The sequence below is a fragment of the Crinia signifera genome, chromosome 3, assembly GCF_055691185.1.
Source record: "Crinia signifera chromosome 3, ASM5569118v1, whole genome shotgun sequence".
Taxonomy (NCBI): Eukaryota; Metazoa; Chordata; class Amphibia; order Anura; family Myobatrachidae; genus Crinia; species Crinia signifera.
Genome location: NC_139219.1, coordinates 325,753,915 through 325,780,296, shown reverse-complemented (window position 1 = coordinate 325,780,296; position 26,382 = coordinate 325,753,915). Strand labels below are relative to the sequence as shown.

At 48.8% G+C, this 26,382-nt stretch overlaps 1 protein-coding gene across 2 annotated transcripts in view; it reads left to right on the top strand.

Annotated features, from left to right (window-relative positions):
- The window catches only part of FBXO16 (F-box protein 16), a 41,599-nt gene extending 16,921 nt beyond the window's left edge, over nt 1–24,678 (top strand). For both annotated transcript variants that reach the window (XM_083178835.1, XM_083178836.1), the window contains exons 5-9: nt 20–184; nt 2,596–2,816; nt 14,141–14,243; nt 19,651–19,867; nt 22,538–24,678. In XM_083178835.1, coding sequence (XP_083034961.1) covers nt 20–184; nt 2,596–2,816; nt 14,141–14,243; nt 19,651–19,867; nt 22,538–22,599 — 768 coding nt within the window. In that variant the 3' untranslated portion in view covers nt 22,600–24,678. The remainder of the gene's footprint in view (nt 1–19; nt 185–2,595; nt 2,817–14,140; nt 14,244–19,650; nt 19,868–22,537) is intronic.
- The last annotated feature ends 1,704 nt before the right edge of the window (nt 24,679–26,382 follow it).

Here is a 26,382-nt window from a genome sequence, read left to right as displayed (position 1 = left end):
ACATGTGCTGATCCCCCAGGTGAGCTGGCACTGGAAGACCCTGGCAGAACTGGACCAGCTGTGGATGCCCAAGTGCCTGCGCTTTGGTTGGTACATCAACTTTTCACCGACTCCTTTTGAGCAAAGTATATGGAAGAGACAGTACATAGAGATGGTGAATGAGCTGCACATCACCAGGCCCAAGGTAATGACACTGACAGAACAGCAGGACTTCTAGCTAGCTATATTATCTCATATCATAGGCCTATGTTCTGTCCATAGATGCGCACCACAGATTAGGGAGGCTCCGCCTCCTCTCAGAGCTCTTACCGCTGCTATAGGGCCTGCCCCGCCTCTTCTCAGAGCTCTTACCGCTGCTAGAGGGCCTGCCCCGCCTCCTCTCAGAGCTCTTATTGCTGCTATAGGGCCTGCCCCTCCTCCTCTCAGAGCTCTTACTGCTGCTATATGGCCTGCCCCGCCTCCTCTCAGAGCTCTTACCACTGCATACCTCCCAACTGTCACGATTACAGCGGGACAGTCCCGATTTTCGGGTCCTGTCCCGCTGTCCCACCCGCGGCAGGCATTGTCCCGCTGCGGGGGGTGGCAGTTGGGAGACCCCACAATCTAATAGAATGCGCAAGCGTCTATTCTCGTATGAAAATGAGGTTGCGGCTAATTAGCATAAGCCGCACCCTAATTTGCATACGTCCCGCCCCCTTTTCGGGCACTCGTCGCACGAGTGTCCCTATTTCCCCAACACAGAAGTTGGGAGGTATGCCACTGCTATAGGGACCGCCCCCTGCCTCTGCCCCTCCTCCTCTCAGAGCTCTTACCACTGCTATAGGGACCGCCCCCTGCCTCTGCCCCTCCTCCTCTCAGAGCTCTTACCACTGTTATAGGGACCGCCCCCTGCCTCTGCCCCTCCTCCTCTCAGAGCTCTTACCACTGCTATAGGGACTGCCCCCCTGCCTCTGCCCCTCCTCCTCTCAGAGCTCTTACCACTGCTATAGGGATTGCCCCCTGCCTCTGCCCCTCCTCCTCTCAGAGCCCTTACCACTGCTATAGGGACCGCCCCCCTGCCTCTGCCCCTCCTCCTCTCAGAGCTCTTACCACTGCTATAGGGATTGCCCCCTGCCTCTGCCCCTCCTCCTCTCAGAGCTCTTACCACTGCTATAGGGACCGCCCCCTGCCTCTGCCCCTCCTCCTCTCAGAGCTCTAAGTCCCTGCTTGTTGTAGTACATTGCTGGATGTAATGTGACATGCTGTAACAGACAATCTCTCATTGGCTCTTACCACTGCTATAGGGACCGCCCCCCTGCCTCTGCCCCTCCTCCTCTCAGAGCTCTTACCACTGCTATAGGGATTGCCCCCTGCCTCTGCCCCTCCTCCTCTCAGAGCTCTTACCACTGTTATAGGGACCGCCCCCTGCCTCTGCCCCTCCTCCTCTCAGAGCTCTTACCACTGCTATAGGGACTGCCCCCCTGCCTCTGCCCCTCCTCCTCTCAGAGCTCTTACCACTGTTATAGGGACCGCCCCCTGCCTCTGCCCCTCCTCCTCTCAGAGCTCTTACCACTGCTATAGGGACTGCCCCCCTGCCTCTGCCCCTCCTCCTCTCAGAGCTCTTACCACTGCTATAGGGATTGCCCCCTGCCTCTGCCCCGCCTCCTCTCAGAGCTCTTACCACTGCTATAGGGACCGCCCCCTGCCTCTGCCCCTCCTCCTCTCAGAGCTCTTACCACTGCTATAGGGATTGCCCCCTGCCTCTGCCCCTCCTCCTCTCAGAGCTCTTACCACTGTTATAGGGACCGCCCCCTGCCTCTGCCCCTCCTCCTCTCAGAGCTCTTACCACTGCTATAGGGACTGCCCCCCTGCCTCTGCCCCACCTCCTCTCAGAGCTCTTACCACTGTTATAGGGACCTCCCCCTGCCTCTGCCCCTCCTCCTCTCAGAGCTCTTACCACTGCTATAGGGACCGCCCCCTGCCTCTGCCCCTCCTCCTCTCAGAGCTCTTACCACTGCTATAGGGACTACTCCCCTGCCTCTGCCCCGCCTCCTCTCAGAGCTCTTACCACTGCTATAGGGACCGCCCCTGCCTCTGCCCCTCCTCCTCTCAGAGCTCTTACCACTGCTATAGGGGCTACCCCCTGCCTCTGCCCCTCCTCCTCTCAGAGCTCTAAGTCCCTGCTTGTTGTAGTACATTGCTAACAGCCAATCTCTCATTGGCTCTGTTAGGAAAATTAATGTGTAATAATCATATTCATGTTGGCGGCATTTCCTCAGCTTCTTGTGTTTTCTCCTAGACGTGACCTTGCCCCAGAGTTAAGGTGCAGCCCATACACTAGTAAGATTTATCTTCAGATATATCTGGTTGGAACAAAAACATGGTTATGGATGAGTGACAGTTTTCCAGCATTTACAAGCAAATGGTCAACTGTCATTTGCTCTCATCCATAACCAGGATTTTGTTCCAACCAGCCAGATCTAAAGATAAATCTGTGTGTGTATGGCCACCTTAATCCAGCTCCTGTTGTCTCTCTGCAATAGCTTTGTACCCATTACATTAAAGAACTGTCCCTGCATATAACTGTGTAACACATCTGACTCTCATCCCTTCCAGACTCCTCCCAAAGACCAGTTTTACGTTATCGATGTTCACCCAATCGGTAAAGAAGTTTCCGACGCAAAGCTGTCGTCTTCCTTCACTCAGCGGTCTGGCAAGTCACATGACAGGGGGAGTAGAGACCCCCCACCATGCGGCTCCTCTGACAAACACCCCACCGACACAGTGCGATTCAACTACCTGGACAACTTTCACCCCATCGAGCAAGCGCAACAGGCGTAAGTGCTCACAACCTGTAACGTACGGCAACATGGCAGTTAGGAGCTGATTGTATGGTACTTTATCTCTCTCCGATTTATCTTCAAGCTTAGTACATCTGCTGCATACGTTTTCTTTTTCATCCGATATCTCTGTCTTGCTGGGATTGCTGGTTTTATTGGTGCAACATTCATTGTACTGTGGTGTTCTGTACGATCTACAGCTGGGGTGGGAAGGTGGTATCCCCATTATCGGGAGACCCAGGGTACAGCGATTTATTGCTCCACATTCCTGGAATACTTCCCCACATCTGTCTGTTAATGCGACAGCTGCTTATGTCCTTATACAGCACCTTATATGTAACCGTAGGGGCAGATAACTCACATAGGAGAAGGATGGTCTGAATGTGATACGATGCTATACCTGGGGGGGCAAGGAGCCCTCTGAGGTAAACTTATAATGGCGGGCAGTGCGCTCTAGGTAGGGAAGGAAGGTGCACTCAAATTACAATGACAAGATTGATTTGTTACTTTATTTATTTATCTATTTACAGCGTCTTATATAGCGCAGCAGATTCCGTTACAGCGTCTTATATAGCACAGCAGATTCTGTTACAGTTTCTTATATAGCGCAGCAGATTCCGTTACAGTGTCTTATATAGCGCAGCAGATTCTGTTACAGTTTCTTATATAGCGCAGCAGATTCCGTTACAGTGTCTTCTATAGCGCAGCAGATTCCGTTACAGTGTCTTATATAGCGCAGCAGATTCCATTACAGTGTCTTATATAGCGCAGCAGATTCCGTTACAGTGTCTTATATAGTGCAGCAGATTCTGTTACAGTGTCTTATATAACGCAGCAGATTCCGTTACAGTGTCTTATATAGCGCAGCAGATTCCGTTACAGTGTCTTATATAGCGCAGCAGATTCCGTTACAGCATCTTATATTGCGCAGCAGATTCCGTTACAGTGTCTTATATAGCGCAGCAGATTCCGTTACAGTGTCTTATATAGCGCAGCAGATTCCGTTACAGTGTCTTATATAGTGCAGCAGATTCCGTTACAGTTTCTTATATAGCGCAGCAGATTCCATTACAGTGTCTTATATAGCGCAGCAGATTCCGTTACAGTGTCTTATATAGCACAGCAGATTCCGTTACAGTTTCTTATATAGCGCAGCAGATTCCGTTACAGTGTCTTATATAGCGCAGCAGGTTCCGTTACAGTGTCTTATATAGCGCAGCAGATTCCGTTACAGTGTCTTATATAGCACAGCAGATTCCGTTACAGTGTCTTATATATCGCAGCAGATTCCGTTACAGTGTCTTATATAGTGCAGCAGATTCCGTTACAGTTTCTTATATAGCTCAGCAGATTCCGTTACAGTGTCTTATATAGCACAGCAGATTCCGTTACAGTGTCTTATATAGCGCAGCAGATTCCGTTACAGTGTCTTATATAGAGCAGCAGATTCCGTTACAGTGTCTTATATAGCGCAGCAGATTCCGTTACAGTGTCTTATATAGTGCAGCAGATTCGGTTACAGTGTCTTATATAGCACAGCAGATTCCGTTACAGTGTCTTATATATCGCAGCAGATTCCGTTACAGTTTCTTATATAGCTCAGCAGATTCCGTTACAGTTTCTTATACAGCTCAGCAGATTCCGTTACAGTGTCTTATATAGCGCAGCAGATTCCGTTACAGTTTCTTATATAGCGCAGCAGATTCCGTTACAGTGTCTTATTTAGTGCAGCAGATTCCGTTACAGTGTCTTATATAGCACAGCAGATTCCGTTACAGTGTCTTACATAGCGCAGCAGATTCTGTTGCGCTTTACAATTGGAAACAACAGTGATTAAACAAACTGGGTAGATACAAACCGACATGGAGGTAGGAGGGGCCCTGCTTGCAAGCTTACAATCTATAGGGATAATAGGAGGTGATACATAAGGATAGGATTCCATAGCATGGCAGTCCCACCAAATTACAGGACAGTCCTGATGGGATGCAGAAACCATCTCATATAGAGGTAGGAGGGCCCTGCTCGCAGGCTTACAGTCTATAGGGATAATAGGAGGGATACATAAGGATAGGATTCCATAGCATGGCAGTCCCACTAGATTACTAGATGGTCCTGATGGGATGCAATTAGATATGAATGCTGCTCAGAGCCGGCCTTAGGCATAGGCAAACTAGGCAATTGCCTAGGGCATTTGGAATGCCTAGGGGCACCAGCAGCTTCTGCTGATTAAAATGATATGCAGCATGCCTATATTCTGTGTGTGAGTGAGGCTGTATCTGTATATGAAATAGTGTATTCATGGAAATCACTGTAACATAGCATTCTGTATGCATGTACAGCCACAGTCGCACACAGAATATATTCATGCCACATATCATTTTAATCATTGGAAGCTCCTTGTGTGTGCTGGTCATAACAATGCAAATAAGACGAATTTTCAGCAAAAAAGGCACCCAACGTTAGCAGAACTGGCCAGGAGCTGCATGGCCTATTGAGACAAAGATGTATGAGGAAACATCTGTATCCAAGCAGAGGCAGAGGTCACAGTGCTAGCGGCTGTGTCACAGTGTTAGCAGCTGTGCGAGTGCTGTCTGTGGGTGGGTTGGTTGTGCAATAGTGTTTGACATATGTTTAAGGGGCATTATGTGTGTCATTATGTGTATTAAGGGCATTAATAAAGGTTGGTATAATGTGTAAGGGGCATTATGGTTATAAGGACATTATAATGTGTGTCATGTGTAAGGGCATTACTGTGTGGTATTTCAGGGGTGCCGAGAGAAAGGGTGGGGTACAAATTACCAAGGCCAAAGTCTGATGGAAGGGCCCAGTGAGGGCCCTGGGCCCCCTCCTCTTAAGGGACAGCAGCAGCTGCAGCTCTTCTCCTCTGCCCAGCACACACTGCTTTGTGCTGGGTTGCAGTGTGCCCATGGAGGTGCTTAAAATACAATATTTTCTCAGGATTTTTTTCTAAGGGTATAATGTGAATAATGTGAGGAGTAATGTATATAAGGTAAAGTGGTACTACTGTGTGATGTAACGTGAATAAGGGACACCATCACATGATATAATGTGAATAAAGTTGCACTACTGTGTGGCATAATTTGAATTGGGGGTACTATTGTGTGGCTTGCCCCTTCCCAGCAAGAACACACCCCTGTTTGGGCTGCGCACGGAATGTGTGCACTGTTTCTATTTAAAATATTACGGGTAAGAGCACCAAAATGATGACTGCTATGATGAGGATTGATGGTGCTGGGAAAGGGGAGCAGGGTCAGAGGCGGAACTAGTGGCAGTGCTAGGGGGCACCAGCCAAAATCTTGCCTAGGGCATCATTTAGGCTAGGGCCGGCTCTGATGCTGCTGGAGGTTGTGTGGGGGTTCCTGAGTGTGATTGCTGGAAGAGGTGAGCTTTCAGGGAACGCTTGAAAGTTTGGAGGCTAGTGGAGAGTCTTAGTGTGCGTGGAAGGGCATTCCATAAGGTGGGTGCTGGCCGACAAAAATCCTGCAAGTGTAAGTGGGAGCGAGTAATGAGTGTGGATGAGAGACGCAGATCTTGTGCAGAGTGCAGAGGTCGGGTGGGGATATATTTTGAGACAAGGTGATTCATCGCGCCCTACGGGCGCTCTTCACACCGTCGTAAGGGGCTGCGCCCCCTTAATTTGTGAACGTTTGTATTGTGAGAAATATGGTTAGATTTGTATGACAGATGGCCTGTATTGCAACTTGAGTTATAGGTGAAATGTGTTAAATAGAGAGAATATGATTTGGAAGGGGGTGTGTATTGTTTTGTTTAATTAAAAAGCGGTTACAGAGTAAGATGTACATTGATAGTGTGGATGGTACAGTGACATTTGTGGGTGTGGGGGGGGGGCTGTGTGTGCATGTTGGTTAGGTGTGTGTGTGTGTGTGTGCAATAGTATAGTAGGGTGTTTTTGAGTCAGCGGCTCCCCACTGGCGGAGGTCACGACACAGGAAAACAGGAGGCTGGGTAGTGATAGGGGTGTGTGGGAATAATGGGGACTAAAGAGGAGGGTGGGAGATACTGTGCAGCTTCTGCCAATGGGTGAGGGTCCAGCGTGGCAGTACAGGATGGTGGCCCTGAGTCAGTGTCTCCTCCTACTGGGTGGGAGTTCGGGTGCATGAGAGCAGGAGGCTGGGCTATGAGGCATGATAGGGGCATGTGGGCAAAACAGCGTCAGCGACTCCCCAGTGATGGAAGTTACGGTTCAGGAGAGCAGGAAGCTGGGTAGTGATAGGGGTGTGTGAGTATACGGAGGACTAAAGAGGGGCTTAGGGGTGCCGTGAATTGCGGGAGGGGCACGGGGGTGCCGTGAATCAAGGGAGGGAGGGGGCACAGGTGTCAGCAAATCGCGGGAGAGGGCGGGGGTCCGCAAAGCGCGGGAGGGGGCGTGAATTGCGCGAGGGGGGGTTGCGAATTGCAGGAGGGGGGGTGCGCGGGGGTGACGTGAATCGTGGGAGGGGGGCGTGAATCGCGGGAGGGGGGGTGCGCGGGGGGTCCGCGATTTGCGGGAGGAGGGGCACGGGGTGCAATGAATCAACCTAGTTGGTTATATATTCTTGTAGAAGGATGGAAGGATGTTGCTGTCATTCTGAATGCATTTACATAAACAGTAATAGTAGCAGTAAAAGATCTGACAAAACACCTACAGTAAAACAGAACAGGTGTTATATATTATACAAAGAATTGGTTGATGATGTGTAGGTTGACGTGCACATAGTTGTCACTGGAAAAAAATTGCCACAAGAAAAAATCAACACAGAAAGGTCAACACATGTAAATGTTGACATAAGTGTGGCACTTCATTGGTGTCCATGTCGACACATGAGAATGAATATGAAAACATTCAAAAAGTGAAAAATAAATCTTCAAAAACTCATGTCAACCTTTTTCATTGTCGACCATAGCCATGTCAGTGTTTTGCATGTGCCATTTAATCGTGGGGTTGCCGTGAATGGGGGGGGGGGAGGGAGGTGGGGGGTGTCTGCGAATTGCGCGGGGTGGGGGGGGTCACAGGGGGTGCCGCGAATTGCGGGAGGGGGGGTCGTGGGGGGTGGGTGACGCGAATTGCGGGAGGGGGGTCGCTTGGGGGGGTACCACGAATCACGGGAGGGGGTCGCTGGGGTGCCGCAAATCGCCACAAGAAAAAATCAGCACAGAAAGGTCAACACATGTAAATGTTGACATAAGTGTGGCACTTCATTGGTGATCATGTCGACACATGAGAATGAATATGAAAACATTCTTAAAATGAAACATAAATCTTCAAAAACTCATGTCAACCTTTTTCATCGTCGACCATAGCCTTGTCAGTGTTTTGCATGTGCCATTTGATCCTGGGGTTGCTGTGAATCGCAGCGACTGGGGGGGGGTGTTCATGGGAGGGAGGGTGGCGGGGGGGTTGTGCCATGAATTGGGGGAGGGGGGGTCGCAGGGGTGGGTGCTGCGAATTGCGGGAGGGGTGGGACGCGGGGGGTGGGGTGCCCCGAATCGCCGGAGGGGGAGTCGTGGGGGCTGGGGTTGCCGCGAATTGCGGTAGGAGGGGTTTGCGGGGGCGGGGAGCGTGCGAATAGTGGGAGGGGCCCGCGAATTGCGGGAGGGGGGCGGCGGGGGGCGCTCACCTGGTGTGTCTGGTGAGTAGCTGTGTCTTTGCTGGGTAACATGGGGAGGCAGAGGGTGTCTGGCACTGTGCATACCTCCCAACATGACCTATGCCAGGAGGGACACAATGCTCTGCCGCTGGACTTTCTTCCTAATGTATGATTACCTCCATCTGTGTTGAACAGGTTAATTGATAGGAAAGGTGCTTCAACACAGGTGATGGCAATCATACATTAAAAGGAAAGTGCAGGAGCAGAGCATTGTGTCCCTCCTATGACTGTGGGCTCACTGGGCTGGTTCTCTGTCATGTGAGTCAGAGGCTCCACCCAGCGTTAGAGGGTCAGACACACCTTGAGTGACAGATGTAGCCAAATATATAAGAGATTCAAAAAAAGAAAAATAAATCTTTAAAAACTCATGTCAACCTTTTTCATTGTCGACCATAGCCGTGCCAGTGTTTTGCATGTGCCATTTAATCCTGGGGTTGCCGTGAATCGCGCGCGGGGGTGGGGGGGGGGAGGGAGGAGGTGAGGGGTGTCCGCGAATCACGGGAGGAGGGGTCGTGGGTGGATGCCGTGAATTGCGGGAGGGGGGGGCGCGGGGGGTGTGGGTGCCGCGAATCGTGGGAGGGGCGCGCGGGGGGTTGCAGTGAATCGCGGGAGGGGGGGTCATGGGTGGGGAATCGCGACAGGGGGGGTCGTGGGGGGCACCGTAACCCGCGGGAGGGGGGGCCCGGGGGGTTGGCGCGAATCGTGGGAGGGGGGGGCGCGGGGTGCCGCGAATCGCAGGAGGTGGGGGGTGTCACGGGGTGGGGCCGTGAATCGCGGGAGTCATCGGGGGTGCCGCGAATTGCGGGGGGGGGGTGCTGCAAATCGCGGGAGGGGGGTCGCGGGGGGTGCCGCGAATCGCCACAAGAAAAAATCAACACAGAAAGGTCAACACATGTAAATGTTGACATAAATGTGGCACTTCATTGGTGTCCATGTCGACACATGAGAATGAATATGAAAACATTGAAAAAGTGAAAAATGAATCTTGTCAACCTTTTTCATTGTCTACCATAGCCATGTCAGTGTTTTGCATGTGCCATTTAATCGTGGGGATGCCGTGAATGGGGGGGAAGGGGGGGGGGGAGGGAGGGAGGTGCATTCCCAACATGACCCTCTCCAGGAGGGACACATTGCTCTGTTTCTGGACTTTCTTCTTAATTTATGGATTACCATCACCTGTGCTTAAACACCTTTCTTATCAATTACCCTGTTTAAAACAGGTGATGACAATCATAAATTAAGATGGAAGTCCACAAACAGAGCATTCTGTCCCTCCTGGAGAGGGTCATGTTGGGAGGTATGGAGGTGTGGGGCGCTCACCTGGTGTGTCTGGTGAGTAGCTGTGTCTTTGCTGTGTAACATGGAGAGGCAGAGTGTCTGTCTGGCACTGTGGGCTCACTGGGCTGGTTCTCTGTCATGTGAGTCAGTCATGTGAGTCAGCGTTACAGCTCCAGACACACTTTGAGTGACAGATGTAGCCAAATATATAAGAGATAAGCAAAGAGATATAAGTCGGTGTAGTCAGAGTGAGGGCTTTGTTTGTAAGTAGAAGTATTTTATATTGAATACGGTAATATTCAGGCAACCAATGGAGGGACTGACAGAGCGGATCAGCAGATGTTGAAGGCAGGAAGATTAGCCTAGCAGCAGCATTAACAATGGATTGTATTGGTGAGAGTCTGTTCTTGGGAAGGCCAGTAAGGAGAATATTGCAATAGTCAATGCGTGATATAATGAGTGCATGGATTAGAGTTTTTGCAGTGTCGTGTGTAAGGTACGGATGAATTTTGGATACGTTTTTTAGATGCATGTAACACGATTTAGAGACAGATTGAATGTGAGGAATGAAGGACAGGTCAGAGTCGAGGATGACCCCTAGGCAGCGAGCTTGTGGGGTAGGATCAATTGTAGTGTTCTCATCAGTGATAAAGGGGTTGGGATCATTTGGTCTATTGCATTATGGTCGAAAGTCATTAGGTCGAATCCATTAGTTCGACATGCTAAAAGGTCGATATGATTCTAGGTCGACATGGGAAAAGGTCGACATGATTCTAGGTCGAAAGGTCATTAGTTCGACAGGTCATTAGTTCGACAAGGTCATTAGTTCGACATTGTCTATGTCGACATTCACAAGGTCGACATGGGGTTTTTCACTGTTTTTTTACCTGAATGTCAACACAGTCGACATGGACACAGTTTAAAGTGCACTGCATCCCCTCGCATCGCTCGCTGCGCTCGCGATGCGTCGGGCACGGTGCCTCGCTACGCTCGGCACACTATTTTATTCTCCCACCACGCCCTAGTGGATGGTAGGGCATGAAATACCGCCTGTCGGCACATGTTGGCTCAAAAAACAGTGAAAAACTCCATGTCGACCTTGTGAATGTCGACATAGACAATGTCGAACTAATGACCTTGTCAAACTAATGACCTGTCGAACTAATGACCTTTCGAACTAGAATCATGTCGACCTTTTCCCATGTCGACCTAGAGTCATGTCGACCTTTTAGCATGTCGACCTAATGGATTCGACCTAATGACTGTCGACCATAATGCAGTAGACCAAATGACCGCATCCCGTGATAAAGATATCAGGTTTGTAACAACTCTTGGCCGGTGGGAATATAATGAATTCTGTTTTGGAAATGTTGAGTTTGAGGTGGCGAGATGACATCCAAGATGAGATGGCAGAGAGACATTTATTGTGTGAAATGATCGGTCATTACCAGAGCACAGATAATAAATCACACACATATTACAGTACAAGACAGTCACCAATGAACATCCAAATGTGTCCACTTTGTCCATCATTGTGCATAGCGGCATGTAACTGCAGGTGTGCGTACGTATCCATATGCATTATAATATTGTATGAGGACACATCTATATGACAAATGACACCTATGAATTCAGGTCAATGCAGTGCCCCCTCGTATCATGGTGGGCCCACTAGTCAACCACGCGCCCCAGGCCTAACGCACCATGCTCTTAGAAACATAGACTATGATCGCATATAAAAACCACTTGGCCCATCTAGACTGCCCTGAACACATGCACCCACTACTAGGTCGGTGTTGAGGAACCCTTTGCACCGGCCCTTCCTCACATTGGGCAATGCTCCTACTCAGCTTTCCAAGCAGCGGAAACTCTCATGCTTCTTGGTGCTGACTTTACTGGACGTCACCTGACCAGTACGAAGCCCGATAGAAGCATTTTTACTAGATCCTCCTTTCTGACAGGGCCAAGGCATCCTGGAGTCTTCTGGCTTGACCTCAGAGCCGGATTAAAGCAGGGGCAAAAGGGGTCAGTACCCCTGGGCCCCCCTCTAGCTAGGGGCCCCCTGTGGCTGGCATGTATTTAAAAAAAATCTAGCTAAAGGTTTAGTGCATGGGTTTTGTGCAAATGTGCAGTGCATTACTGGGAGTTGACTAAGTCCCATGAGACTTTGCACAAGAGGTTACAGGCTGAGAGGTTTGTGCTGAGCTCTGATTTGTGGAGCTCATTACATGCTTCTCCGGTCCATGGAGGACAGCAGCAGCAGCCTAGTCATGGGAGGGTTTTTACAGTCCTTTAGAGTAAGGTGCAGAGGGACAAACACAGGCTTTTCATGTGGTATGTGTATATATATATATATATATATATATATATATATATCCCCTGCAGTTTTGTTTGTCGCTGCTCCTCCTGATTGGCCAATTTTGAAAAGCCGCAGAGGCTCCTCTATCGGCGCTAGGTTCTGATGCCCGGTCCCAGAGCCGGCAACTGATTGGTCCCAGCAGGACGAATCTGTATACCTGTCTGAGGGTTTGTCGGATTTCCAGATGGGTGTCAACCCTATGTTCCGACTCTGGTGCTAAGTTGTACTAAGCAAGTTCCTAGGGATGTTGCCTGGCAGTAAAGTACAGTACTTCTGTGCAGCACATTATAGTTATCATTCTGCCTTCATGAGTATTGGTTCAGTCAGCAAGATGGCTGCCCCCCATGGTGCACCTGTAATATAGGTTGCGCCATCACTGAGGAACTTTCCTGTAACCTACCATAGATACCAGGCAGCCTGTGGCTAGTAGGAGCCGTTCCGTGTCCCACATGCGGGGCAGCCAGGTGCGAAGGTGTGTGATGGATTACCGGCTCCGATATCCCGGCCTCAGAGTGGGACATACCACACTGCGCAGTGAGATAACAGTGATGGATGTCCCTGCTGGATGTGTCATGTGTGATGTGACCTGACTTTCAGTAACACACCTGGGCACATAGCTGGTCATACGATCTGCATCTAATATTACAGCTCGCTCCTTCACCACAGCTGTCCTTATTGTCAGATTCCTCTGCAGTGTGAGACAGGACCGTCCTCTGTAACCTAGCCTGATGGCAGACACATGATCTCCCGCTACACTCCTGCCCAAGGGCATGCTGCACTCCAGCAACATGGCCACCTCTGTAGACCGCTCTCCTCTCTTACTTCCCCCTACATTATTAGCTCTTCCCATATTCCATGTCGACCGTAAGCTTGTGTCAACCTTTTGTCAATGTCGACCTAGGGTATGTCAACCATTCCTAGGTGCCGACCTAGTCACTGTCAACCATTGGTGGTTGTCCCAGACATTGCCGTCCCAGGGACCCACAGCCCGCTGCGATCAGGACATCAGAAATGGGGCGTAAATGTGCTGGGCTTCCATGGGCGTTGGGACGAGACTAGTAGCACGTCTGCACCAGGGGGTGGGGGGACACCTGCACGTTGTGTCAGCATACTTCCTGCGGCAGACGTGAGCCTCCGCCTGTGAATCAGGCCCTGTGTGTGATAAGACCGGCTCAGTAACATTCTGTCTCTGCAGCTAGAAGATCCGCGTGTGGAATGTCTCGTACGGACAGCTGTCTGTGACAGATCGCGCATCATAAATATTCTGAGTGTCATCTTCATAGAAGCCGTCTCACTGATGGAAGCGGTATACGTGTAGTGTAGGGCTATGTGCCGCAATCTGACTCACTATATGTATATATATATAGTATAAACCAGTGGTTCCCAAACTTTTTTGAATCACGGCACCCTAGAGTATCAGAGTATTTTTCAGGGCACCCCTAGGCAAAAGTTTGTTACCAAGAATAAAAAAAAAAAATAATTAAATTAAATAAGTTGTGCTTAAATGTTATCCTTAGGTCCAGTTATGTGGTGAGGAACATGATTCACTTCTGTTTATCCACATATTTTATAACTGAAAGCCACAAGCACTGATTTTGCCCATTACATTGACCATAAACAATTTGAATTGGTTCTGGACCACCAACCTGAGGCACCCCTGCATGTGCTCCAAGGCACCCCAGGGAGCCACGGCACACAGTTTGGGAACCACTGGTATAAACTGTTTTGCTACTTAATGGTGCGTGACCAAGCCAGACACGTTCTACTATCAGAGGTGTCATTTACAGAGACACGTATAGCATCAGCCCAGGGTAGCGATGGTTAGGGGTTGCCGGTCGCCGTAGGAGTATCCTGCCTGTGTAGCTACTGCCCGCTGCTTCTCAGTGATTGGCTGGGAGAGTAGGGTGGGGTATGATGTCACACTGCTGGGGTATGCACCTACAGCTTCCGCTGCCCCTGTGTGCTCCTATATCTGCACGGGCCACCTCATGTGATGGTTCTCTTATAACCTGCAGGCGAAAGGCCAGCGCTGGAACATCGATCCTCAACAAGCAGAACACAGACAAGACCAAGAGGCCGTCGTCCGCTTCCTACAAGCTGCGCAAGGCAAAGTCACTGGTACGTTGCTTTATAGTTATGGGCCATGCCCGTTTCTTGCCAGGAATGCGCCCAGAGTGTGGCAGGCGGAGGCTCGTATTCCGTATGAGTGGGAATAATTTCTCCATATGTATAGGAAAAATATACAGATAAAGACTCAATAAATCCAAAATATAAAAAAAAAAATCACATACACATACAGATGTAGCCACACCAGTGCGGGTAATAGAAACTCACTGAGAGCACCAAACAGGCAGGAGCGGCTGTGGCGCAGCTATATCTGTAGGTGATGGAGTGGGAATCGATCCTAGAACCTTCTGATATATATTATTGGTACTTCTGTAGTTTCACGGCGCCGGAAGTAACAGAAACTTGGCAGCCTGCCAGAGGCTCGCGTGCCGCTCTAGCTAAAGTGTTATAGTGTAACGTGATGTAGCGTAGCGCTGCGCATGCCACTCTAGTTGAAGTCTAATGAAGTGTGAAAAGGAGACAAAAGGGGCTAAACGGGGCTTATAAATCGCACACCCCGGCACACCGCTACCACAGGGGGTGTCCCGAATATAGACGCTAACTTATTTTGCGCTTTTACGCTTTTAGCGTGTCAATTCACACTCCCGGCACTTCGGCTTAGACGCGCGCGGACAGCGTTACGTAGTCAGTCAGAGAGCTACGCAGTTTGCGCAGTCAGTCAGTCAGCTGTAGCCCTGTACGAGACGCTGAGGTGAATAATGGCAGTGGCAAGTCTCTGTATGGCAATGGAGCGTCTGACGTTATTTAACCTGCCACAGACGGAGGAGGAGGCTGTGGCTTTCTTGCAGGCCCGCCAGTTCCTGCCACAGACCATGACCTGCCCCAATGGCCACCCCATGAAGCTCAGCATAAAGGAGCGCATGTGGCGCTGCCACATTCGCAGCTGCTGAAAGAAGGTGAGCGTCAGGTCAGCTCAATGGTTCAGGGGATCTCACCTCACCTTCGTGACCCTGATCAGATTTGTGTATTGCTGGGCAGAAGAGCTGACCAGCATGAAATTTTGTGACAAGCAGCTCAACATCTGCCAAAAAACTGCTGTCCTATACAGTAATCTAATGAGGGAGGCCTGCACGCTGGACCTGCTGGCACAGCCTCATCGGCGAATCGGAGGCCCGGGGCAGATCGTCGAGGTAGACGAAAGCCTCTACGTAAAAAGAAAGAGCAACGTCGGACGGCTCCTGCCCCAGCAGTGGGTATTCTGGGGAATATCCAGGGAGTCCGGCCAGTGCTTTATCACTGCGGTGGAGCGGCGGGATACGGCCACCCTGATGGCCGCCATCGAGGCCCATGTGGAACCGGGCACTACTGTCTTCACAGACTGCTGGAGGGCGTACAATACCCAGCAACTCCAGCAGGCCGGTTATGTTCACGGGAAGGTGAACCACAAATACCACTTCGTCGACCCGGATACTGGGGTGCACACCCAGAATGTGGAGCGACTCTGGGGCAGCTGCAAGTGGCGTAATAAACGCCAGAGGGGTACCGCACGCCATCACCTCGATTCCTACCTCCAGGAATTTATGTGGAGGCAGAGTTTAGGCGCCCAGGACCCCTTCCATCGTATTTGGCACGCTCTGACCCTGCTCCCCCTGGTCGAGAAGGAGAATGCTGGCGGTGATGTCGACACAGTAGGTCCTTCCGGGGGTGATGTCGACACAGCAGGTCCGTCCTCTGAAAATGCTGGCGGTGACGTAGACGCCGAAGTTCCTTCCTGCTCTACTGATTAAATCATGACTTTTAAATTATTGTTGGACTTTTTATTGTGCTGATTATTTCATGTCATTGAATCATTTATATTCTACAGTTATGTTGAATTTCAACTAAAAAAAAAAGTTAACAGTTGCCGAAAATGTTGTCTTCACTGTCTCAGGTGTGTGAGTGTGCAGGTGTGAATGTGTTCCTGAATCAGCCCCACTATCCACGCCCACCCGAAGCGTGGCGAGCGCAGCGGTATGCGTCCTACGACCTTTTCATACCCCCACTATCCACGTCGGCGTGGAGTTGAGAATAGATTAGTGTGGCGAGCGCAGCGCTGACACCTGCGAAGCCCGCGAGGGGACGCGGATAGCTGTGAAGGTATCCGCGTCCCCTCGCGGGCTTCACAGGTGTCAGCGTCCCCTCGCGAGGCTTGCTGCGCTCGCCACGCTTCGGGCTCGGTGGCTCGCTGCGCTCGCCACACTAATCTATTCTCAACTCCACGCCGACGTGGATAGTGGGGGTATGAAAAGGTCGTAGGACGCGTACTGCCGCCCCTCGCGGGGCTCGCTGCGCTCGCCGCGCTTCGGGTGGGCGTGGATAGTGGGATTTACACGGTCGACAGCTGTTGCGTCTACTAGTGCCACTGTGGACGGGTTTTAATAGTGTACCCCTAAACCCAGCTAAATTTAGATGCTTTTGCATCTAAATTTAGATGTACCCCTACACCCAACTAAATCCAGACGCTTTAGCGTCTAAATTTAGATGCCCCACCACCTTTGCGGCTCCCAGGGAGCCTAGATTCAGACGTCTAAATCCAGACTTCCCCGCATCTTAGCGGCCAGCAGGGTGCCGCCTGGATTCAGAGGGTTTTGCGCCTAAATCCAGGCGCCCCCCTCCTTCTTAGCGGCTTGCAGGGAGTGTGAATCCAGGCGCATTAGCGCCTAGATCTAGACTGCAAGCCATTGAATTTAGCGTGTACATGGGGGACACAGCGGTGTGCCGGGGTGTGTACTTTACAAGCCCGTTGTGCCCGGTGTGTGTCCACTTGCCCCCGTTGTTGTCAGCGGTGCCCAGGCGCTGCCTATTTCACTGTGGAACTACAAGTACCACAGTGACCTGCCAGCGCCTGGGCAGCGCGCTGCTGCTGCCCGGCCGCGGCACGTCAGCGTTGTGCCCGTGGTGTGTCCACTTGCCCCCGTTGTTGTCAGTGGTGCCCAGGCGCTGCCTATTTCACTGTGGAACTACAAGTACCACAGTGACCTGTCAGCGCCTGGGCAGCGCGCTGCTGCTGCCCGGCCGCCACGCTGTTTACGTAGCTGTCAGTACAGCTAGAGCGGCGCGAGCACACTCTGTCTGAGCTAGAGCGACACGCGCACGATTAATCAGAGCCTCTGGCAGTCTGCCAAGTTTCTGAGCCAGAGTGTGCGCACGGCGGCGCCGTGAAACTACAGAAGTACCATATTATTCTTATTACCTTATTGCTGCCGTTTTAGATTGAATTTTTTTTATTTTATTACATCTTTTTATTTTTTTATATTTTAAATCAGAGGCGAAACTTTGGGAGGCAATGGAGTCATCTGCTGCTGGGCTCCTGCTCCCAAGGGGGCACCTCTCCTCCCCTGCAAGTTTGAATCAGTTAATTGAAAGCTATTGATATCGCTTTTGTGACTGACTCCCCCTCCTAACATAATTTTTACAAATGTCACACCCTGTATTAGATCCCATGACCTGTCTTACTGGAGACAGACACCTTACTGATTTGGGGGGCACCAATATTTATCTTGCCTCCGGGCAACTGGGATGAACTTACGCCACTGTTTTAATGTGACGCTGTATGTCTATACACTGATGAATGTATAATATGTATTCAGAAAACATTATGGGTGAAATGTAATAGGATGAGAGACTGAGAAAGTGAGAGATTTGGTAAGAAATCTCCAGGTTTTTTTTTTTAAAGCGGCAATTATTCACACTGCAAAATCAAACTGGTTATGCAGTGTAAATGATTGCCGCTTTAAAAAACTGATTTCTTACCAAATCTCTCACTTTCTGAATCTCTCATCCTATTACATTTCACCTTATATTTGCGATCTATGCTGAGCACTCTGAAAAGAATTCAACCCGCCCATAAAGGTGTGCATCAGGTGTTCTAAGACATTGAGGATGGGCTATAGCGTTATTTAAGTTTCCGGCATCTGGACCCACTGGCATGAGGTGGGAGGAGTAACGAGTGTCCAATTATATACGCTGTACAGTATCAGCCGCTGCATAAGAAATGGAATGTTACATTGCTTTCCTGTTATTTGCTAAACCAAGTGAATATGACGCACAAGCAGCTTCAGCTGATTAAAATGATTTGCGTCATGTCTATATAAAGTACAGATTTTTTAGGGCACATTGTCTGACAACAGGAGACAATATAAGGAGCAGTTGTCTTTGCTCCTGTAACAATGGTGATAACACGGCAGCCAATCTGCCCCTCACTGCCATTTTTCAAACCCAGCCTGTAACTTTAGGAGCGAAGTGGCTGGTTCTTTATCACCGGACACTTTATCACATCACCAGACTTAATAAATCTGCGCCAATGTGTAATAGATCTCTCCCTCTCTACATCCGCTGCAGATCCCTGCCGGGAGAGGCGGACAGTACACGTCAGGTACAGACGCTGCGAGCGGCAGTATTTACCTTCTCGCAGTGATCGTCACTCATCGGGGCCCACATTCCTCATTCGCACAGTCCCCCTCCCACCCGCCCTCTCCCTCATTGTGGGCGAGATCACACACACCTGCATCTCCCCATTCATCACCTGTCATCTCTGAGGGGGATTAAGGCCGTCACGCTTGAACACCTCTCTTGCCTGCATTCAAGGAGCTCGATCACATCAAAGGTTTCTGCGATAAAGCGGTCATTTTTCTGTACATACAAATATTACATATGCGGTAGAATTGTGTGCGGCTTTTTCATGAGTTTTCTCTTCTCGGTAGGACAGACATGCACTTAAGTGCTGATTGTTTTATGGGACTACTATGGCAACCACAGTCACATGGCACATGACATGAGCAGAGAGGCTTTGAAACACCACTCTCAGCTCTATTTTGACTGTAAAATCCTCTCAACTACCCAATTGAGCTGTGCATGACATGCTTACGGGGGTATTCAATCCCCGCCGCTATTTCCAACAGGGGAAATAGAGGTGGGCGCCTTTTCAATGCTGTCGTTCCCAACAGCATTGAAGAGGCAGCTCTTTAGAACGGACCCGACTTTAAAAGCAGTCGGGCCCGTTTTGCAGAAAACGGCCATGGATTGTCAAGATCATGGCCGCATCTAGCACGGGCATTCGCAGACACGCCCCCCCCCCCCCCCCCCCATTTTCGCCGATCGGCAGGTGGGACACTGAATCCCGCCTGCCAATAAACTGGCGAGCGGGCCAGAAACAGCCAGGGTCTCCATTGTCGGGACGTACCGATAGTCGGGACCTGGGGATTGAATACCCCCTTAGTGTTTGTGGGACTTACTTGTTTTCTCTTAGAGATTTTGAAAAGGAGATAAAGATGTGTTGCGGCAGCTAAGGCAGATGCAGGCTTAGAATATACTTGTAATTTTAAGAATATATAAAAAAATAGGTCTCACCGTGGTTGTTGGGTCGTCTGGGGATGATATAAAGATTGGAGGGTGCAACCAATGTGTCATGTCTCCATAGATATCCCTTTCGGCTGAATTTGGAAAGCGGCAGGCCAGGCCCAACTGGGCCACTCAGCAGCCTGGACAATACCCGGTAAATAAGACGACAGCAAAGAGCCTGGCGCAGACCACAGTGTGGAACGCTGGGATACGGCCGGCACCCATTCGTGCAGGTGTTCCCAAACTGTCAGAGAAGGGAAGGAAAGCCTGTACCCGGACATCGCGGAGCTCCCCAAGTATGTTATTATAGGACTGAATCTGTACTAATGTTTCATCTATATATTAATAGCGAAGGATGACTTTTAAGGGTGAGTTATTTCTATGATGCCGTACAGGGCACATTGTATACCAAAGTAAAGGCCCCAATTCACGATGCGAATTGGTCCCGATTTCACCCAATTCCGGCAGATCGGGCCGAGAAATCGGGTGAAATTGTCCGAAATCGCATATGTATGACATCCGAGTTGGAGGTTGGACGGGCTGCACATAAGATAAGTCGTACGCTGTCAGCGGCACATCATCAGTGCTTTTAGCACCCCCGATGTATTGCATCCGATGCGGTCCGTAGGTCCCCCCGCAGGTCCCCCCTGGCACACACCTACCTGCAGAGTGGGATAGCATCAGCAGACTCCCATTCATTTGAATGGGTTTTTATGAATTCTCCTGCCCCCCGCCTGCAGCTCCCAGGGAGTAGTATTACCTGCGATTAATCGCATGTACAAATGGCACATCAAGTGCCAAATCGTAAGTGAGCTCTCCTGGGGGGCTGCTGGGGGAACTCAAGGGAAATTGGGTCTGCCTTGTCCTTAGGACAACAAGTTGGACTAGTGTATGAGGGCCTTAAAGTTCTTGGTCCAGAAAAATTTACGCGGCAAAACATTTTGCATCACCATTGTGCTCTGGAAAACATGACAGTTATACCCCTTTCAAACCGCATCTCAAATCTGTGTTTTTGCCGGGTCAACCTGGTGCGGTGTGAAAGCACCAAACCTTATATCCTGGGACAACCAACCCAGCAATTCGACCTGGGATATATAAAGAGTTCAATCCAGGTTGCCTTATGTATAATGGGTGACCCAGGTTAAATGTGATATTGCCGATTGCAGATTGAGATCCTGGGTCCGACCCAGCAAATGCGATTTGAAAGCGGTATTGGTGAACTCTCCCTGTGCACCTGCCAGTTGAACTTGAACTGCTGGGTGGTCTGGAAACTGTGACAGTTATGTGCAGCCACCCACTAAGGAGGGATTTTTTTATATTTGTCTCTTAAAGGGGCAAAAAAATGTAAAATATTCCACCCAGCAAACCTTTGCCCAGCTGACACTGATCACATCACCTAGTTTATATTTACTGTATTTTACGTATATATCAGTGTGTATTTTGAGCCCCCCCCCCCCCAGTCTGCAGCTTTCTCCTATCCTCTCCCTCCTCCCGCACCTGTTCCCTCTCACTTCCTCTGTTGCCTCTCTATGGTTGCCCGCTCCCATCTCGCCTTTCCAAACTCTCCCTCTCATCCGGTATCATCCCTTTCTTTTTCAGTCATGCCATTGTCTCACCCAACATCAAAAAACCTTTCCTTGACCCAGATTCTCCCTTCACTTCCCCCATTAACTCCACCCCGCTGTTATTGCATCCTTATTCTATGTTATCCTGTGTACTGATGTACAAATGCCTGAAAGAAGTTTGAATTTGCTTCTAAGAGGGAGACAGCAGAGGTAGAGCGACAGGAAGGACAACGAGGTGGGCAGCAGAGATGAGGCCAGACTGAAGAGGGCTGAGGCATGATACTGGAAGGCCAGCAATGACTATATTACAGTAATCTAGGGAATGGAGGTTGAGGGCAAGTTGTTGTGAGGGATTGGATGTTGGAGTAGAAGGAAAGGGGGGAGGTTCATGGATGACACCCAGACGACGGGGATCTTGATAAAGTGACAATGACATCCAGTAGGGGATGACCAATGGATAAGAGGGGACCCCACGAAAGGGGGGCAAAGAGAAAGGATCAGGGAAAGAGAAGTTCATTTGATTATCATCAACATAGATGTGGCATCGGAGACTAACCAAGCTGAGGGGTTTGTGGAGCTTTGGGGGGGCTGAGGGAAGGTGGCCAAGGATAGAGCTTTGATTGCCCCACGGCCGGAAGGTGAAGAAGGGTGTAGAGACAGAGATGGACAAGTAGGAGGGGCACTATGACAGAGCTGAGTCAGGGATCCTGGAGAAGTGAGGGGCTTGCAGATGGAGGGGACGGTCAGCAGTGTAGAATACTACTGTAAGGTCAACGGTGGAGAAGTGGCCATTGGCTATGGCCATGAGGAGGGCATCAGGGACCTTGCTGAGGGCATTTTAGGTGGATGATGAGACTAAAAGCTTGGTTTTAGGAGGGGGCATAAAGATATCAACTCAGAATGAATCCTAATGTCACGGTTGTACATAGCGACCATACTGCCATCAAAATATATCCGATGAGACGTTCCTTACCCTCACTAGCGCCTTCATCGCACATCCTACTGTAAGTAATACTAGCAACTGCCCAACCAACTGCCGTTCTCACCATAACCCTCCTATACACATCGACACCCTACTGCTCCTTGCTTATTGGCCGCAGCATCAGACAGTAGAGCATCCCTACAGTTTAAATGTCAAAAATGTAAAGACAATTAAAACAACACACAAGAACATGAAGACGGCTTATAGGCAGCAGCCAAAGGAGTCGGAATCATCATTACCTTACAATTATCCCAAGCTGTTACCCTTCTCTGCTCTCCCGATCGCTCACTCTGACAGTAACCTGACATGTCTGAGACCAGGGACATTTATAAGAACCAGCTAAAGTCCTGACATGTTAATTGTGCATTGTGCGATGTTCTTCCCGCCTGAAGCTCATCCGTGTGTTCCTGGCTTTTCAGCTATCGCTCTGTTTGAGAGTCAGCCCTGGCAGATCCCACACCATGGATCAGACGAGGAGTAGGAGACCTGGATGTCCTCAACGTTGTGACCTGCAGCTGATGTCACATAACCCGTGGTTAGAAGAACTGGGTCAGTGTACCAAGGTGCCGGCACTCTAAGACCTGGTTCCTTCTCCTGTCCACAAAATATGGCCTTGTCACAGAGCCCTGGCTCCAATCTATATTCTACTGTCCTGCTCCCCCTCATCAACAATTTCCCTTGAACCACTGGGTGAACGATATTGCTCAGTGATGTCACCTGGCCCCGCCCAGAACATGAAGTCTTTGACGATAAAGTTAACTTTGAGCTGCATGTTCAGATGATGGTGGCCAGTGCACAATTAACTATAATAAGCATATACACTAGAATGATATGCACTATATATCATTAACAATATCATTATCGTGCATATAGTTAATGATGTATTATCTAGTGTGTACCAGCCATCCTGGTGACATCACAGAGCCTGGAACCAAATGATAGATTGCCAGTGTCTACATCAACACTATAAGGAGGACATGCACTAGTTCAAAAGTCTATCCTCTAGTATTGTCTATCACAGGCCATCCAAGTGACATCACAGAGCCTTAGGTGTAGTCTGCAGTATATCCCATTGTAATGTGTCCCGCCCCATGTATTGTCTATCACAGGCCATCCAGGTGACATCACAGAGCCTTAGGTGTAGTCTGCAGTATATCCCATTGTAATGTCCCCCCACCCCAATGTATTGTCAATCACAGGCCATCCAGGTGACATCACAGAGCCTTAGGTATAGTCTACAGTATATCCCATTGTAATGTCCCCCCCCTCCCCCCATGTATTGTCTATCACCGGACATCCTTCTGACATGACAGCAAAGAGGGGGAAAAATGTTATCCTTTTTATTCTATTTCTTAGGGAAATAAGGAAAGCGTCCTCCTATTACTCCATGCATTATGTCTATATATTATGTGCCCTTTTGACATTCTACCTTACATTTATTACTTGTGATCTGTTTGCATCAGCGTTTGATTTTATACTCTGACAAAGATTAATTCTACAATAATGAGAATATGACACTTTGTAGATCACAGACCCTGAAGGTGGGACGTACCAAACACAGCACAGATATGGGGGGAAATGTAATAGGGTGAGAGAATCAGAAAGTCATTTGGTAAGAAATCTCCATATTATTTTAAAGGGGCAATCATTTACACTGCAAAACCTGTTGGATTTTGCAGTGTAAATGATTAGCGCTTTAAAAAAACGAGATGTCTTATTAAATCTCTCACTTTCTGACTCTCTCACCCTCTTACCCCATGGTCTCAGTCCATTATCTCCAAACCATCGTCATAGGAATTTACTAATGACCAGCTGCAAACAGCCGACAAATCATTCATATGGTAGATGTTGGATGTCATTAGTTATATATAACCTGTAATTAATGTTATGACAGGTCGCCAGTGTACGCCGTGATACAGTCAGGATCTCAGGGTGTTTGCACCATTTCCAAGTGTGATGGATCTGGTGTAACATGGATCAGATAACAGCCATAATACACCCTAATAATGTAACTATATCTCCACTTACACTGCGCAGTGACCCGCCCTCCGCCGGTCACCTCGGGGCCATTGTCTTGTAGGATCTCGCTGAATGGATCAGCAAAACTTTCCCTGCGCGTCCGAAAACTGGACAGAATCCTGCTCAACATCAACCGAAGACTTTATTTAGCTCAGCTTTGTACTGTAGATTACAAGTGAGATAAGATGTGGTATTATAGTGTATTATTGCACTGTCCTGACATCCATACATAAAGTCAGACACTGATACTTCATTCAAAGTTTTCAGAGTGCTATTTAGTATTTATAGGTTTGTATGATCACTTATGTATTGCAAATATTAACTACTGATGTTCCTCTACTTATATGTGTATACAAATGTTCTAAAATACTGTTCTTTTATTTTTCTATATAATGATAATAACGCCCACAGCTGAGGGGTTATATGATTGTAAAATAGTGTATTTGCAGTATGATAATATCACAGATATGATTTATTGATACAGTCCATTATGTGTTACACTTTTTGCAAACATGTAATTAAATTTATATCTGATTTCTCATCTTGTGTGATGTTATTTTTTTACTTATTACCAGTTATTTATATAGCGCACACATATTCCGCAGCACTGTACAGAGAATATTTGAACACTCACATCAGTCCCTGCCCCAGTGGAGCTTACAATCTATATTCCTTACCACATGTACACGCACACACAGACATTCTAGGGTTAATTTTGTTGGGAGCTAATTAGCCTACCAGTATATTTTTGGATTGTGGTAGGAAACCCACACAAGTACGGAGAGAATGTACAAACTCCACACAGTTAGGGCCATGGTGGGGATAGACCCTATGTCCTCAGTGCTGTGAGGCAGTAATGCTAACCACTACGCTATCCGTGCTGCTGTTCTTGTTTATACAGACACCTGTACTCCCTCACACGGCCGTCTGTCTGTGATAGGGTTATAGCACTGCATAAAGCACTTGAATTGCAGACAAAATTGACAGTGAATATTATAAGTGTCAGATTGGGACACGAGGGGACCACTGGGAGATAGGGATGGCCATCGGTGCACTTACCATCGATAGTAATAAACTATGTGATGCCAGCCATCGATAGTAATAAACTATGTGATGGTTGACCATCGATAGTTTTACCTATCGACGGTCATCCATTTTCTTTGACTGACTGGCCTGTGGGCAAATCAGAACGTGGGTGCGGGGCTTCACGGGTGTTGGGGGTGGAGCTATACTCCGTGTCCTGGCACGTTGAAAAGAAAAACATTGGTTTTGTTGTGTTATCAATGGAGAGAAACCATCTGGTTCAAACCCATTGATGAGGAAACTATTCGTGATCAGCCATATACAATCAATGATTTCAAATCATCGATGCTCAATGGCCATCCCTACTGGGAGAATGCAGTGGTAAGAGCCTATGCTTAGGGGCGTGTCTCATCTCCAGAGGGGGAGTGGCCATCTTTCACAGAGGCTGGGCTAACCATGCATATTTATTATGAATGTTCCCCTCAGCTAGGAAGCGAAAATGTAAAACAACCCCCACGGTCAGTGTAACGCACCCCTTCATGATGGGACTCACAGTCTCTGAGATCTTCTATTATTCCGCCTCTGATTTGGGCTTTTCTGTAGCTTTTTTTGCCTATTCTTTAAATGTTCCTTGATCTTCATGATGAAGCTTATGTTTGGAATTGCACTAGCAATCTGTAAATAATGTGGCCTCTGCAGACATCTCATTGCACTAGAGGTTATTAAGGCAGAGGGACAATAGTTATGTAATCACTTGTTTGTATTTTGTGTTAATCAATGATCCGAATCCTTCATTAAATATACAAATAAAATGCCAAAGAAGGTGAATATTTTTTATAGCCCCTGTATAATAATAGAAAAAGTGTAAGAGCGCTTTTAGCGAAACACGCCAGGACACGCATCAGATATGACATCGAGGAATGTTATATAGTACTGTAAAGCTAAACATGTCGAATGATGCAGTAATTACCTGTCACTTAGCAGCATTTCGCATTAAACTATTGCTTTCATCCACAAATCACCTACCGATTGAAAAAAATGTTGCGCCTCTGAAAAATCATGTGTGGTCTATGAGGGTAATTCAGACCTGATGGTACGGCTGCAAGTTCGCACTGCTTTCATATATGTAGTTCTGGAGAAATAGTGGTAATTGTCTGACACCTACTGGTAGAACCTGGGTATTACAACCGATTCTAAATTTTGCAGCTTTGGAAGCCATTTC